General features: G+C 40.1%; 1 protein-coding gene across 1 annotated transcript; it reads right to left on the bottom strand.

Annotated features, from left to right (window-relative positions):
* Positions 1-1,379: 1,379 nt before the first annotated feature.
* Positions 1,380-5,825, bottom strand: SMCO1 (single-pass membrane protein with coiled-coil domains 1). Its single transcript, XM_036242985.1, has 3 exons — positions 5,750-5,825; positions 2,573-2,722; positions 1,380-1,883 (listed from the first exon to the last, which is right to left on the bottom strand). Exons 1-3 carry the CDS (start codon positions 5,797-5,799, stop codon positions 1,439-1,441), a joined length of 645 nt encoding a protein of 214 aa, XP_036098878.1. The 5' UTR covers positions 5,800-5,825; the 3' UTR covers positions 1,380-1,438.
* Positions 5,826-13,408: the final 7,583 nt, after the last annotated feature.

The raw sequence follows: 13,408 nt of genomic DNA, 5'->3' as shown, positions 1-13,408 counted from the left end.
ATTTAAAACAGTGGACTGAGCAAGCACAACATAGAAGTGTCATTTTTTTTTTCAGGGTATGGTTTCTTCAGTGTGTCTGGGGAAGGACCAGATTGAGTGGCTATATCTGCCAAGCAACCTGCTATGTCTCTTGTGGCTCATTTTCAAAGAGGGGTCAGCAAGGTAACATATCACTTTGTGTTACTTCTTTTTTGTTGTTGTTGTTGTTAATCCTCACCCAAGGATATTTTTCCATTGATTTTTAGACAGGATGCAAGGGGAGAAGGAGGTGGGGGAGAGAGAGAGAAACATTGATGTGTCTCACATTGATGCATTGCCTCCCGCACAACCCTTCGGGGCAGGGGATTGGAACTGCAACCCAGGTATGTGCCTGAGACCCTTCAGTCCACAGGCCACCACTCTAACTGCTGAGCCAAACCAGCCAGGGCATCTTGTGTTACTTCTTATCCTTCTTTACCTAACATCCTTCCAGAGTGTTACCTCATTGATGTTGTCCTGAATTTGCACCTCCCAAATAAAGCATTAGCATTTAACCTTTACCTGGAGGACAGAATCCACATTTAAAAAATTTTTTTTCTTTATTGATTTTATAGAGAGAAAGGAAGGGAGAGGGAGAGAGAGAGAGAAGCATCAATGAGAGAGAACATTGATTGGCCGCCTCCTGCATGCCCCCCACAGGGGATTTGGACCACAACATGGGCATGTGCCCTGACCGGGATTCAAACCTGAGACCTCTTGGTGCATGGGTCAACACTCAACCACTGAGTCACACCAGCCAGGCAGGATCCACATTTTCAAATGTTTCTGTTGCAGCACCTAGCACATGGCATTTGGTATTCAATAAATATCATATGGTCAATGTGTGTGAGTTCCCTTTTTAGTATAAATAGCTGTGGTACTGTTTGAGAGAGAAAATGTACATCAACATACACTATATATTAGGTATTTTTTATTGTTTTGTCTTTTAATAGAGATTACATTCACATGGTTCAAAATTTAAAATGTACATATGGATTAACAGTAAAAAGAATTCCTCCTACCTTTGACCCCCTAGCCTTTTAGTTTTCTTCCCAATGTTGTCATGTTCTTATGTATCTCTCCAGAAGAAGTTTATAAAGTTTATGGATATATCAACTTATACATATGTATATATGTATTTGTGTTTGTCCCTTTTTCCACTTAACAATACGTATTGGAAATAAATATTTTTAAACATCACATCTGGTGATAACGCCATATCATTTCTACAATGACACAAACAACTTTTTTGTTCTTTTATATGGCTACACAGAAATATCCATTGTATCAATTTATAATTTCTTCAACACTCTCCCAACTTTTGTTGTAAAAATAAGTCCATAACAAAACTGTATGTACATTTTTTTCCATTTGCAAGAAAATTACTGGAAGTGGAATTGTTAAGTCATAAGGTAATAGGTTAGTTTTTGACTGTTGGTATCAACTCTTTCAGAGATGACTTTTGCTCTTCAGGAGCCGTCACTGCTTTCCCCTTCTCAATGAGCTGAACAGCCCTCAGCAAACCATTCTGCAGAGCCTGGTTCTTTACCATGTTGGTGATCATGAAAGGGACATCCCTGATATACATCTGTCTCACTTTGGCACTGTAGTGTTCTGCCTTGTTACCATGTGCGATAAAGAAGGTACAAAGCACTAAAACATCTGCTTCTTGGAGCCCACACTCCTCCAGGACAGATTCCCACACAACTCTGATGTGCTTGTTCTTGACTTTTTTTCTGAGGACAGAGGCTAAGGTGGGAAGACCTCTCACCAGCTCTGGCAGCTTCTCAAGCACATGAGTGTGCAAGCAGATGAGTACTTCAATGACATAGCTGTATATAATATTTAATTCCATAGAAGTGAACCTACAAAAAAGGGTAGAGCTTCTAAAGCAGTAGAGCACTTTATGTTCAAATATCAAATGAATTCTATCAAGATAGCTCAAAAAAGTACAAACACACTAGGAGAACAAGCTGTTGTATCTTAGGAAATACTTTAGAAATAAGACGTCTGCTAAACTGGATACCTTATTTCTCTGGCCACCCATATTATAAGTTTCTCAATGGCAGAGGAGTTATATTCTCCATCTCTGTGTTAGTAAGACTTTGGCAAGCAAGAGACTGTGATGAGATGGATACCGCAATGCCTGGTCTATAAACAGGTACTCAAATTAATCTTTTTGTTGTTGCTGTTAATCCTCATCTGAGGATTTTTCCATTGATTTTTAGGCAGCATGGAAAGGAGAGAGGGAGAGAGAGAAACATCAATGTGAGAAAGACACATTGATTGGTTACCTTCCACACAACCCCAGGATAGAACCTGTAACACAGGTATGTGCCCTTGACTGGAAATGGAACCCAAGACCCTTTGGTCCACAGGCTCTAATCACTGAGCGACCGGCCAGGGAAATCTTTTATACATGAGTGAAACCTAAGAATATGTAATTTATTCACAATCTATTGCTGAAACAATATTTTAATAATTCAATTTTAGAATGACCATTGCAAGGTCTCACAATGCCACAAAATTCCATTGAGTTTTCATTGATACTCACTTGAGTGCCAGAACTGCTGTCCACAGCTCATCTTGGGCTTCCTGGCTTGCCAACATCCTGCTATGATGTTCAAATTTCTGTATCAGATTATCCTTGGTGAAATCCAGTTTTTTAAACTCTGCTTCTAAAGCTTGGAGTTTGTGGTCTACCCTATTGGATAAAAGAATCAAGGGTCAGGGAACAAAATTAAGGTGTTGCCTAAGATGAGACTATAATATATTATTTACAATTACTACAAAAGTTCGGTAGCTGTTCGCCATTCTCTCTATCCATCATCCTAGTTTTTGCATTCCTTATGTTGCCAAACTTTTGTCTACTTGAATTTATCTCCCATGTTTTATCTTTGTATTGTACTTTATACTTTAAAAATTATTTTATACAAGCATTACTTTGAGTCTCACAACCACCATAAGAAGTGAGGCAGCCATTTTTACAGATAAAGAAATTGAGTATCAGCCTGGCTGGTGTGGCTCAGCGGTTGAGCATCGACCCATGCACCAAGAGGTCGCCGGTTTGATTCCCAGTCAGGGCACATGCCTGGGTTGTGGGCTTGATCCTAAGAGTGTATCTCTCACATGGATGTTTCTATCCCTCTTCCTTCCTCTCTCTCTCTCTCTCTCTCTCTCTCTCTCTCTCTCTCTCTCTCTCTCTCTCTCAAGAAAAAGCAGCCCTGGCCGGTTTGGCTCAGCGGTTAGAGCGTCGGCCTGCGGTCCAGAGAGACCCGGGTTCAGTTCCCGCTAAGGGCATGTACCTCGGTTACAGTTTGTCCCCGGCCCTGGGTGGGTCATGCAGGTGGCAGCCACTCGATGTGTACCTTTCACATCGATGTTTCTCTCTCTCTCTCTTCCTCTCTCTCCTTCCTGCTCTATCTGAACAAAAATGAAAAAATGTCCTTGGGTGAGGATTAAAAAAAATCACCCTGGCCTGTTTGGTTCAACGGTTAGGGCGTCGGCCTGTGGTCCAGAGAGGCCCGGGGTTCGGTTCCCGCGAAGAGCACGTGCCTCGGTTGCAGTTTGTCCCCGGCCCTGGTAGGGTCGTGCGTGCGGGAGGCAGCCACTAGATGTGTCCCTTTCATGTTGATGTTTCTCTCTCTCTCTTTCTCCGCCTCCCACTCTATCTGAACAACAACAACAGCAACAACAACAAAAATCAATAAAAACATTAAAAAAAATTTTTTTAAAGAATTAGCTTTTCACAAACACAATTGTAAGCTCTTGGAGGGAGGGGTTCAGAGACTATTTCTTGGACATTTTTTTAAATTCATTTGAGAGAGAGAGATAAAAAAAACCCACATTGATTTGTTGTTCCATTTATTTACACATTCATTGGTTGATTCTTGTATGTGCTCTGACCCAGGATCAAATCCACAACCTTGGCATATTGGGACAACGCTCTAACCAACTGGGCTAACCCACCAGGGTTTCTTGGACATCTTTACACCTGTCCGCCAACACCCAGCAGAAGCTTACAAAGATGTAATAAAATATGTCTTGTATGATTGAAATCTGCAATGTGAATGAGATGCTGAGCTATGTAACTCAACAAGGGGATTTGAGTAGCTCTGAACAGCCCTAACTATGTCTAACTGAACCACAAAGAAAACAGTTTACTTGCTTGAAGCCACCAACATTGTCTTTCACGAAGGAAGTGATACACAAACACACATACCACTTCCCTGAGCTTCTGTGTTCCCAGTGACCTGAATACTGTTGTGGTTGCCCAGGTTCTGACCTTGACCTTTCTCCCCAGCCTAATTCAGCTTTAAGTACCACCTCTCTCCTAAGCTCTGGACCTGTATCTTCAACTGAACGGGATGCTAAACTGAACTGTCCTAAACTGAACCTACTAACTATCCCTGACCCCCATCTTCCAAAATTACTATGGTGGGATGTTCTTACTATTTTGGATTCTATTTACTTATAGGTAATGCTCAGTATAAAATGTGCATTTTGTAGTAGTGTAAGCCTGCATGACCTAATATGCTGGCAATATCTGTCTATATATCAAAACCATGTTATCTGACACACTGTTTGTATTAACTTAGATCATAGGTTATCTCTAGCTTGAACTGTAGAGAGGAGCTCTTGCTTGTTAATCAGTATAAAAGTTTATAACTTCAGTTCTTTGGAATCCTCTCACCAAAAGCAATTTCCAGACCATTCCAAATAAATCCTAAAGAACATGTCTGCAAATCTGAGTCTGTTTTCTCTTTCAATTCCCCAGCTCAGTTAATCACATCACCATCTATTCAATTGCTTCAACTAGAAATCTCAGAATAACTCTTACTTTTCCCCCCTCCCCATTAAGGTCTCTAATTTATCCCCTTCTCTCCATCTCCACTAAACCAGTTAATCACAATCTTTCACCTGAACCTAGGATTACAGTAGCCTACCTGGATCTCTGCTTTCAATTTCTGCAACCTCCAATCCATCCTTGAGAAATATGCTCCTAATCATGTCCTTCAACTGATTATATACCTTTTATGCTACCCTGATTTGCCCAATGATATCATTAGAGCCAAGTTGTATCTCCTCAGCAGAAAACATAACGTCCTTTACCTTATGCTCCCATCTTCTGTAACTCCTCTCACAGCCTAGTCACCAATTACTTGAGCCATCTAGCTGCTGACTGATTTAAAGCTTCTATGGCTTACATGTACTATTTTCCCAGCTTAGAGTTCCTTTTCATATTTTTCTTATAATACTTCTACTCATACCTTAAGATCCAGCTTAAAAGTCCCTCTATGAGGAGTTCTTTTTCCTGGTATCAAAGGCAAAATTAATTGATTCTCTCTTCATGTTCTCATAGCCCTTTAGGAACATGACCATTATATAGTCAATCACATTAAATTTAAAGTATTTTTAATACTTTTGTTATTCCTATAGGCTGTGATTTCCTTCAGGGCAAAAACCATATTTTACTTATTTTTTTTTAATACCTACCATATGGCATATGCATTAATTGAATGGAATTATTGGACCTGGGAGCAAATTTTTCTTTAGTATTTATTAACTTACATATTTTTTTAACCTGGAAGACTTAAACCACTTTAACAGAGATAGAAGTCTAATTAGCATGTCTGTAGTTCTTTGCCTATTTTTATTCCTCCTACTTCTCTAACCCATCTTCCCAGAAAAGAAGACCTATGCTTGCTCCCTCCCTGTACCCCTTGGCAACCTTTTCATCGCCTCCTTCAAGGATACCAGGGTTGTTGTTTCATTGCTCATCTTCTGAAGGCAAAAATGAATGAAAACAAAACAAAAACAAAAACCCAATAGAGGTTTGAATCCAGGGTTTTCTGCTGTCTTCTACTCAGCAACAGCAGCACCGGCATGAGTACTCGATCTAAATCTGCCTGAAAGGTCACTCAGTACAAGAAGCTTTTAATAGCTTGTACATCCAAATATAGTTTCAAAGAAATGATTGTGTGAACACAGGTGTCCTGGAACGCACTATAATGTTTGCCTTTGAAAAATTAGCTGTAGTACATCAACATAGCACAACAACCAGATGTAATTGTGGTGCTAAGCATATTTTGGTAAATGTATATACAGATATACAAATGTAGACATATACTAGGATTAAATTTAATGGAAATATTACTCTAGAATTTGATCAACTTAATTATTTAACTATCATCTAAATTAGGTTTAAAGAAAGCCCCAGACCTTTTATGATGTATTAGATCAATGCTAAAAATCTAACCATCATTAGAAACAAATAAATATTTATTGAGAGCTTCTAGTATTAGATTAGGTATTGGAAATAAAAACAGACATAAAACAGGATTCCTGAATTTAAGGGATTCAAGTTCTAACTGAGGAGATAGGACATTACTTAAAAAGAAAATGTGACCCTGGCCAGTGTGTCTCAGTTGGTTGAGCATCCTCCCATGCACCAAAAGGTCAACACTTGATTCCTGGTCAGGGCACATACCCAAGTTTCAAGTTGGATCCCTAGTTGGGATGCATGCAGGAAGTAGCCAAAGTTTCTCTCTCACATCGATGTTTCTGTCTCTCTCTCTCTCTCAACTAAATTTTTAAAAACACACATTAAAAAGAAAATGTGTATAAACTGTTGTGTGCTTAATAGGTATAGACCATAAAAATAATAGAAGATGAGAGTAGGTCACTGAAGCCTTGGGTAATTGGGAAACACTCAGATTGAAGGTAGAATTTGAACTTTGCCTTAAAGGAAGTGTGGGTCTTTAGTTATCAGAAAGAAAGGTGTTACAAACTGGAATAATTGTATGAGCAAAATTATACAGGTGGCAAGGTACATAATGTGGTTAGAGGAAAATGTGTGGGTATGTTAAAGCATAAGATTCACGTAAACTTGGCCAATGTGGCTCAGTTGATTGAGGGTCCTCCCATGCACCAGGGGGGTGCCAGTTTGATTCCCAGGCAAGGCACATTGCTAGTTTTGGGGCTCTGTTCCAAGTAGGGGTTGTGCAGGAGGCAGAGACTGATGTTTCTCTCTCACATTGATGTTTCTATCTCTCTGTTCCTCTCCCTAAAATCAATAAAAACATATTTTAAAAATCCCATGACTTAAAAAAAAAAAAGATTCATGTGAGAAAAAGAAAAACAACATCTAAACTGATAAGAACCAGTCATGGATTTATTTATTTATTGTATAATTTATTCACTTATTCAATATTTACTGAACAACATAAATACCAATTGAATGGATAAAACCTATGAATGATCAGCACTATTCCAAATATTGAGAATGCAATGAGTAAGGCAAAATCCTTGTCCTAAGGAGCATAACTAGTAAGGAAACAGAAAACAAGGATTACAAAAGAGTAGATGTTTCTGGATAGCCTGGTGGGAGGTTTGAACATATGTGAGATGTTGGTTCTGTAAAGTTAATCTATCAGTGGTGTTTAGGATAGATCTAAGTGGGAGTAAAACCAGAGGCAGACAAGCCCCTCAGAAGACTGCTATATAGTCAGATGTGAGGTGATGAGGGGTTAGATTACAATGAGTGGAAAGACAAAGGACAGATATGAGAGACATTCTAACCACCACCAACTACCCTCCCATGGACTCCTGGGGGTTGGCGTCCATAAGCCTCACATGAATCTATAGAAAACTTTGAGTATCCTAAGGGAATCAAGTCCTTCCTTATCTCAGTGGAAAAACCTTGCTAGGTTCTTGTGTCCTACCAAGTAGCCGTTGCCACTCCCCCCCTTCCCCATCTACTTTGATATCATTAACAGAACCCAAATTTTGTTCAAGTATTAGGAAGCTATGTGCTTCAGGGGAGGTTGGACCTGTCCTCAGTCACAGGGGAATAAACCCTTTTTATTAAATCCTCACCCAAGGACATTTTCCCATTTTTTGTTCAGATAGAGTGAGAGGGAGAGAGAGGAAGAGAGAGAGAGGGAGAGAGAAACATTGATGTGAAAGGGACACATCGAGTGGCTGCCACTCACACAACCCAACCAGGGCCGGGGACAAACTGCAACCAAGGTATGTGCCCTTAGTGAGAACCCAACCCCGGTCTTTCTGGAATCGCTGAGCCAAACCGGCCAGGGCGCAGGGGAGTGAACCTTAATTAGACTAAGCCTATCATGTTGATTTCATTATTGTTGCTATTATCATTGGTTTAGAAATGGGTAGGTGGCAGAATTCTGGCCTATGAAAGGTGAGATGAGGTCTATTGTGGGGCTTCTGAGTTTTTTCTTTTTTTCTTTATTGATATTAAAGAGAGAAAGGGAGAGGGAGAGAGAGATAGAAACATAGATGAGAAAGAACATTAATTGGCCGCCTCTTGCATGCCCCACACTGGGGATCAGGCCCACAGCCTGGGCATATGCCCTGACCAGGAATTGAACCAGTGACCTCTTGGGACACGAGTCGATGCTCAACCATTGAGCCACACTGGCCAGGCAGTTTTGTGTTTTTTTTCATTGTGATGAAATATACATAACATAAAATTTATCATTTTGGTGAAGGTAGGTGAAATGTACCAAAAGGTACAAACTTACAGGTATAAGAAAGTCCTGGGGCTCTGGTTGGTTTGGCTCAGCAGTAAGACCATTGGCCTGGGGACCAAAGACTCTCAGGTTTGATTCTGGCCAAGGGCATGTACCCCATGCCCTCAGTTGCGGTTCATCCCTGACCCTGGTCAGGGTCATGCAGGAGGTAACAAATCGATGTCTCTCATGTCGATGTTTCTCTCTCTCTCTTTCTCCCTCGCACTCTATCTAAAGATGGATGGAAAAATATCCTCAGGTGAGGATGAAAAAAAAAAAAAAAGGCCTGGGGATGTAATGAATAGCATGAAGACTATAATTAATAATACCGTGTTGTATATTTGAAAGTTGCTAAGAGAGTAGATCTTAAAAGGTCTCATCACAGAAAAAAAATTATAGGTCTGTGTGGTGATGTATGTTAACTAGATTTATTGTGTTGATAATTTCTCAATATATACTTTTCTCAAATCATTATGTAGTAGCCCTGGCTGGTGTTACTCAGTGGTTAGAGCATCAGCCCACCCACCGAAGGGTTGAGTGTTCAATTCCTGGTCAAGGGCACATACCTGGCTTGCACTACCTGTGTTCCAGGTTTGATCCCCATGTGCAGGAGACAACCAATCAATGTGTCTCTCTCACATTGATGTTTCTCTCCACCCCCACCCTCCCTTCCACTGTCTCTAAAAATCAATGGAAAAAATATTTTTGGGTCAGGATTAACAAAAAAAAAAATCATTATGTTGTAAACCTGAAAATAATTTATATAGTAGCCCCCCTTGTCTGTGGGAGATGCATTCCAACACTCCCAGTAGATGCCTTGAAACTTCGAATAGTACTGAACCCTCTTTAACTTTCTTCCGGAATCCACACTCTGAACTGAGAGGGAGGGAGGGAGGGAGAGAGAGAGGGAGGGAGGGAGAGAGAGAGAGAGAGAGAGAGAGAGAGAGAGAGAGAGAGATAGATCAATTTGTTGTTCCACTTATTTATGCATTCATTGGTTGATTCTTGCATGTGCCCTGACTGGGGATTGAACCAGCAACCTTGGTGTATCCAGATGATGATCTAACCAACTAAGTTGGCTGGCCAGGGCTACCTCTATGACTTTCTAAATAAACTTATTTAAAAAACATTTTTTAATTGATCTTAAAGAAAGGGGAAGGGTGAGAGCAACATCGATAGGCTGCCTCTCCCCCCACCCCCCACCACACACTGGGGAGCAAGCCCAAAACCCAGGCATGTGCCCTTACCAGGAATTGAACTGAAAAACTCTTTGGTGCATGGGAAGATGCTTATCCAGCTGAGCCATACCGGCCAGGGCTAAATAAATTTTTGCTTGTATTTGAGTTCCTTGGCTCTGAATTATTTTCTTAGCTGAACTCAAAGACCAAGGTCTAACATCTGGTGCCATTCACTGTTAACAGAATCACCTCACAAAATATGTGTAATTCTCTTCTCAGGTCCTGCTTCTGGTGTACCTCAAATTAAGACTACATGTACCCTACTGCCTGTGTGACATTTCTTGTTCAAGCATTATTCTCAAAGAACCTTAGTAGATCCTACCAGTTAGATCAGCTATTCACCCCAAAATATGTTTGTTACTTTCAAATTTGTTATAAATGTATAGGCATATTCATAGACAATGAGGTTCTTCTGGAAGCTTCTGTTAAGGAAATGGTAAAAAAAAAAAAACCAAAACAACAAAAAAAACAAACAGTTCCTTACTTATGGTTTACCTACTTCACATCTATTGAAACATTTTTTTCATTAATAAGAGTTTTCAAAAATTGAAGTATTCATAAACTCAGTGACAGTGATGTTATGACATAAGAAATATATATTTGGTCTTTGTCCTGGTTCTTGGCACAGAGCTTCTAAAACACTTGTAACTTTCTAAGTGATAAGAACAACAGGAATATTTTTTGTTATATTTGTTTTTATTGTCCCCAGCTCCAGAAACAGATGAAAAGAGCATCTTTTATTATAATATTTGGTTTTAATCTTCCAGTCAAAAATAGCTCTGAAGTGATAAAAGTGAAAGGAGTGTCCTTTGTTATTCATAACCAGCCCCTTTCAACCACACTCAAGTGTGTGCTAATGAGGCAATTTCTAGGACTTTCTAAAAAAATCCAGCATGTGAGACTGGTTGCCAGAACAACTCCTGGATTAGAAGGTTGGAATTTTCAGCCCCACCTCTCAACCTCTGGGAAAAAGGGGAGAGCTGGAGGTTAAGTTAATCACCGATGGCCAATGACTTAATCAACCATGAGTACTGTAAGGAAATAGCCATAAAAACCCATATCAAAGGAGTTTGGAGAACTTCAAGGTTGGTGAACAAGAACACATACACATGCTGAGAGGGTGGTGTACCCAAAACTCCACAGGGACGAAAGCTCCTATGCTTGGGACCATTCCAGATCTCACCCTATACATCTCTTCATCTGGCTATTCATTTGTATTCTTAAATATATCCTTTGTGATAAATCAGTAATAGTAAGTAAACTGTTTCCTTGGTTTCTGTGAGCCATTCTAACAAATTATCAAACTTGAGGAGAGGGTCACAGGGACCCCTGATTTATAGTCAGTCAGTCAGAAGTACAGGTGACAACTTAGGACTTTTGATTGGCATTTGAAGTGGGAGCAGTCTTGTGGGATTGACACCTTAACCTGTGAGATCCAAGTTAACTCCCAGCAGTTAGTTTTAAAAGTGGGTTAAATTGTAGGACACCCAACCAGTGTCTGCCAAGAACTAGAGAATTGCTTGATGTGCAAAGACCCACACATCTGGTGTCAGAATTATTGAGTGTAGAGAAAATAATGTTTTTCCTTTTAATGACTTATTAAAAAATGAATACACTCATGTAACCCTAACCAAAATCAAGAAATAGAATATTGCCAACTCACCAGAATTGGCGTGGCCCTTGTGACTCCTCCCAATTATTATTCTCCTTATCATCCCAAAAAATAGCCACTATGTCTCATTATTCTTTAGTTATTAGTTTTGTCTATTTTTGAACTTCTTGTAAGCACTTGGTATTTTTTGTTTGTTTTTATCCTCACCTGAGGACATTTTTCCATTTTTTGTTCAGATAGAGTGAGAGGGAGAGAGAGAGAGAGAGAGAAACATCGATGCGAAAGGGACACATAGAGTGGTTGCCACCCATATGACCCAACCAGGGCCGGGGACAAACTGCAACCGAGGTATGTGCCCTTAGCGGGAACCGAACCCGGGTCTCTCCGGACCGCAGGCTGACGCTCTAACCGCTGAGCCAAACTGGCCAGGGCTGAAAAATTTATTATTAACAAGAAAGTAAGAAAAAAAATAAGTTAGGTCATAAGGAGATAATTGCCTAACTCACCTAGAATAGAAAAAGTTCAGGTAGTGGTTAATCAAGTTAATTGACTAATTTGAAGCGATCAACATTTCTGAAGACCCAGGAAAGCTGTGGATTGTGTTTCTAGGGGTTGCTGAACCTCTACAGAACAATGTGGAAAGGAAAAATATTGAAAATTCTAAGAACTAAAGGTTTAATGCCTCAATAAGAGCAGTAAAATCAATTAGAAAATTAGAGTGTTATTTAAAAAGGAGCAAGTCTACCCTGGCTGGTGTGGCTCAGTTGGTTGGAGTGTCATTCTGTACACCAAAAGGTTGAGGGTTTCATTCTCACTCAGGGCATATACCCAGGTCTTGGGTTTCATCCCCAGTTGGGGTTTGTATGGAAAGCAACCAATCAATGTTTCTCTCTCTCTCTCTCTCTCTCTCTCTCTCTTTCTAAAATCAATAAAAACATTACACACAAAAAAATTTTTTTTAAAAAGAGCAAGGCTAAGAGTAAGAGGTTTAAGAAAAACAAAATGAAAGAGAAGTGTCTAATTCCCCCTCTGGCCTACTCCAGTAACAGACTCCAAACCATTTCAGCCTCTCCAGTGGGTCTGTCATGTACAACCAGAGTCCACACAGCAGTTATGTGTCACTTTGGAGAACTGGTGGTAATGACATCAAATGGCTAGTCAAGGCCAGTCAGGCAGACAAGGTAGGTCTAAGTAGTCAAACCTGCTCATCCTCTTGTACTCCCTACCGGGATTATGGTATCAGGACCCGCCCAGTCACTGAAAGCAGAAAGCTGGACTTCATTTTTTTTTTTTTAATTTTTTTTTCTTTTTAATTTTATTTTTGTTACAGATGTTTCTTTTTTTTTTACCCTATTGACACCCTCCTCCCCATCCCCCCTACCCCGTCCCCGGCTTTGTTGTCCAAGTCCATTGGTTATGTGTACATGCATATAAGTTCTGTGGTTTATCTCTTCCCTCCCCCCACCACCCCCTCTTCTGAGGGTTGTCAGTCTGTACCCTACTTCCATGTCTCTGGGTCTACCCTATTCCTCAGACTGTTATGTTCATTATATTCCACAAATAAATGAGATCATGTGGTATTTGGCTTTTTCTGCTGGCCTTGTTTCACTTAGGATAATACTTTCCAGGTTCCTCCATGTCATCTCAATGGATAAACTTTTTTATCCCTTCATCTACTAATGGACACTTGGGCTGTTTCCAGATCTTAGCTATTGTAAATAGTGCTGCTATGAACATGGGGGTATATATATTCTTTCTGATTGGTGTTTCAGGCTTCTTAGGGTATATTCCTAGAAGTGAGATCACTGGGTCAAATGGCAGTTCAATTTTTAATTTTTTGAGGTAACGCCATATTGTTTTCCATAGTGGTTGCACCAGTCTGCATTCCCACCAGCAGTGTACTAGAGTCCCCTTTTCTCCACATTCTCACCAACACTTGATGATTTGTTGATGGTGGCCATTCTGACAGGTGTGAGGTGATGCCTCATTGTTGTTTTAATTTG

This window comes from Molossus molossus, unplaced genomic scaffold (assembly GCF_014108415.1).
Source record: "Molossus molossus isolate mMolMol1 unplaced genomic scaffold, mMolMol1.p scaffold_m16_p_5, whole genome shotgun sequence".
NCBI classification, from domain to species: Eukaryota; Metazoa; Chordata; class Mammalia; order Chiroptera; family Molossidae; genus Molossus; species Molossus molossus.
This window is presented reverse-complemented; position numbering and strand designations above follow the sequence as displayed.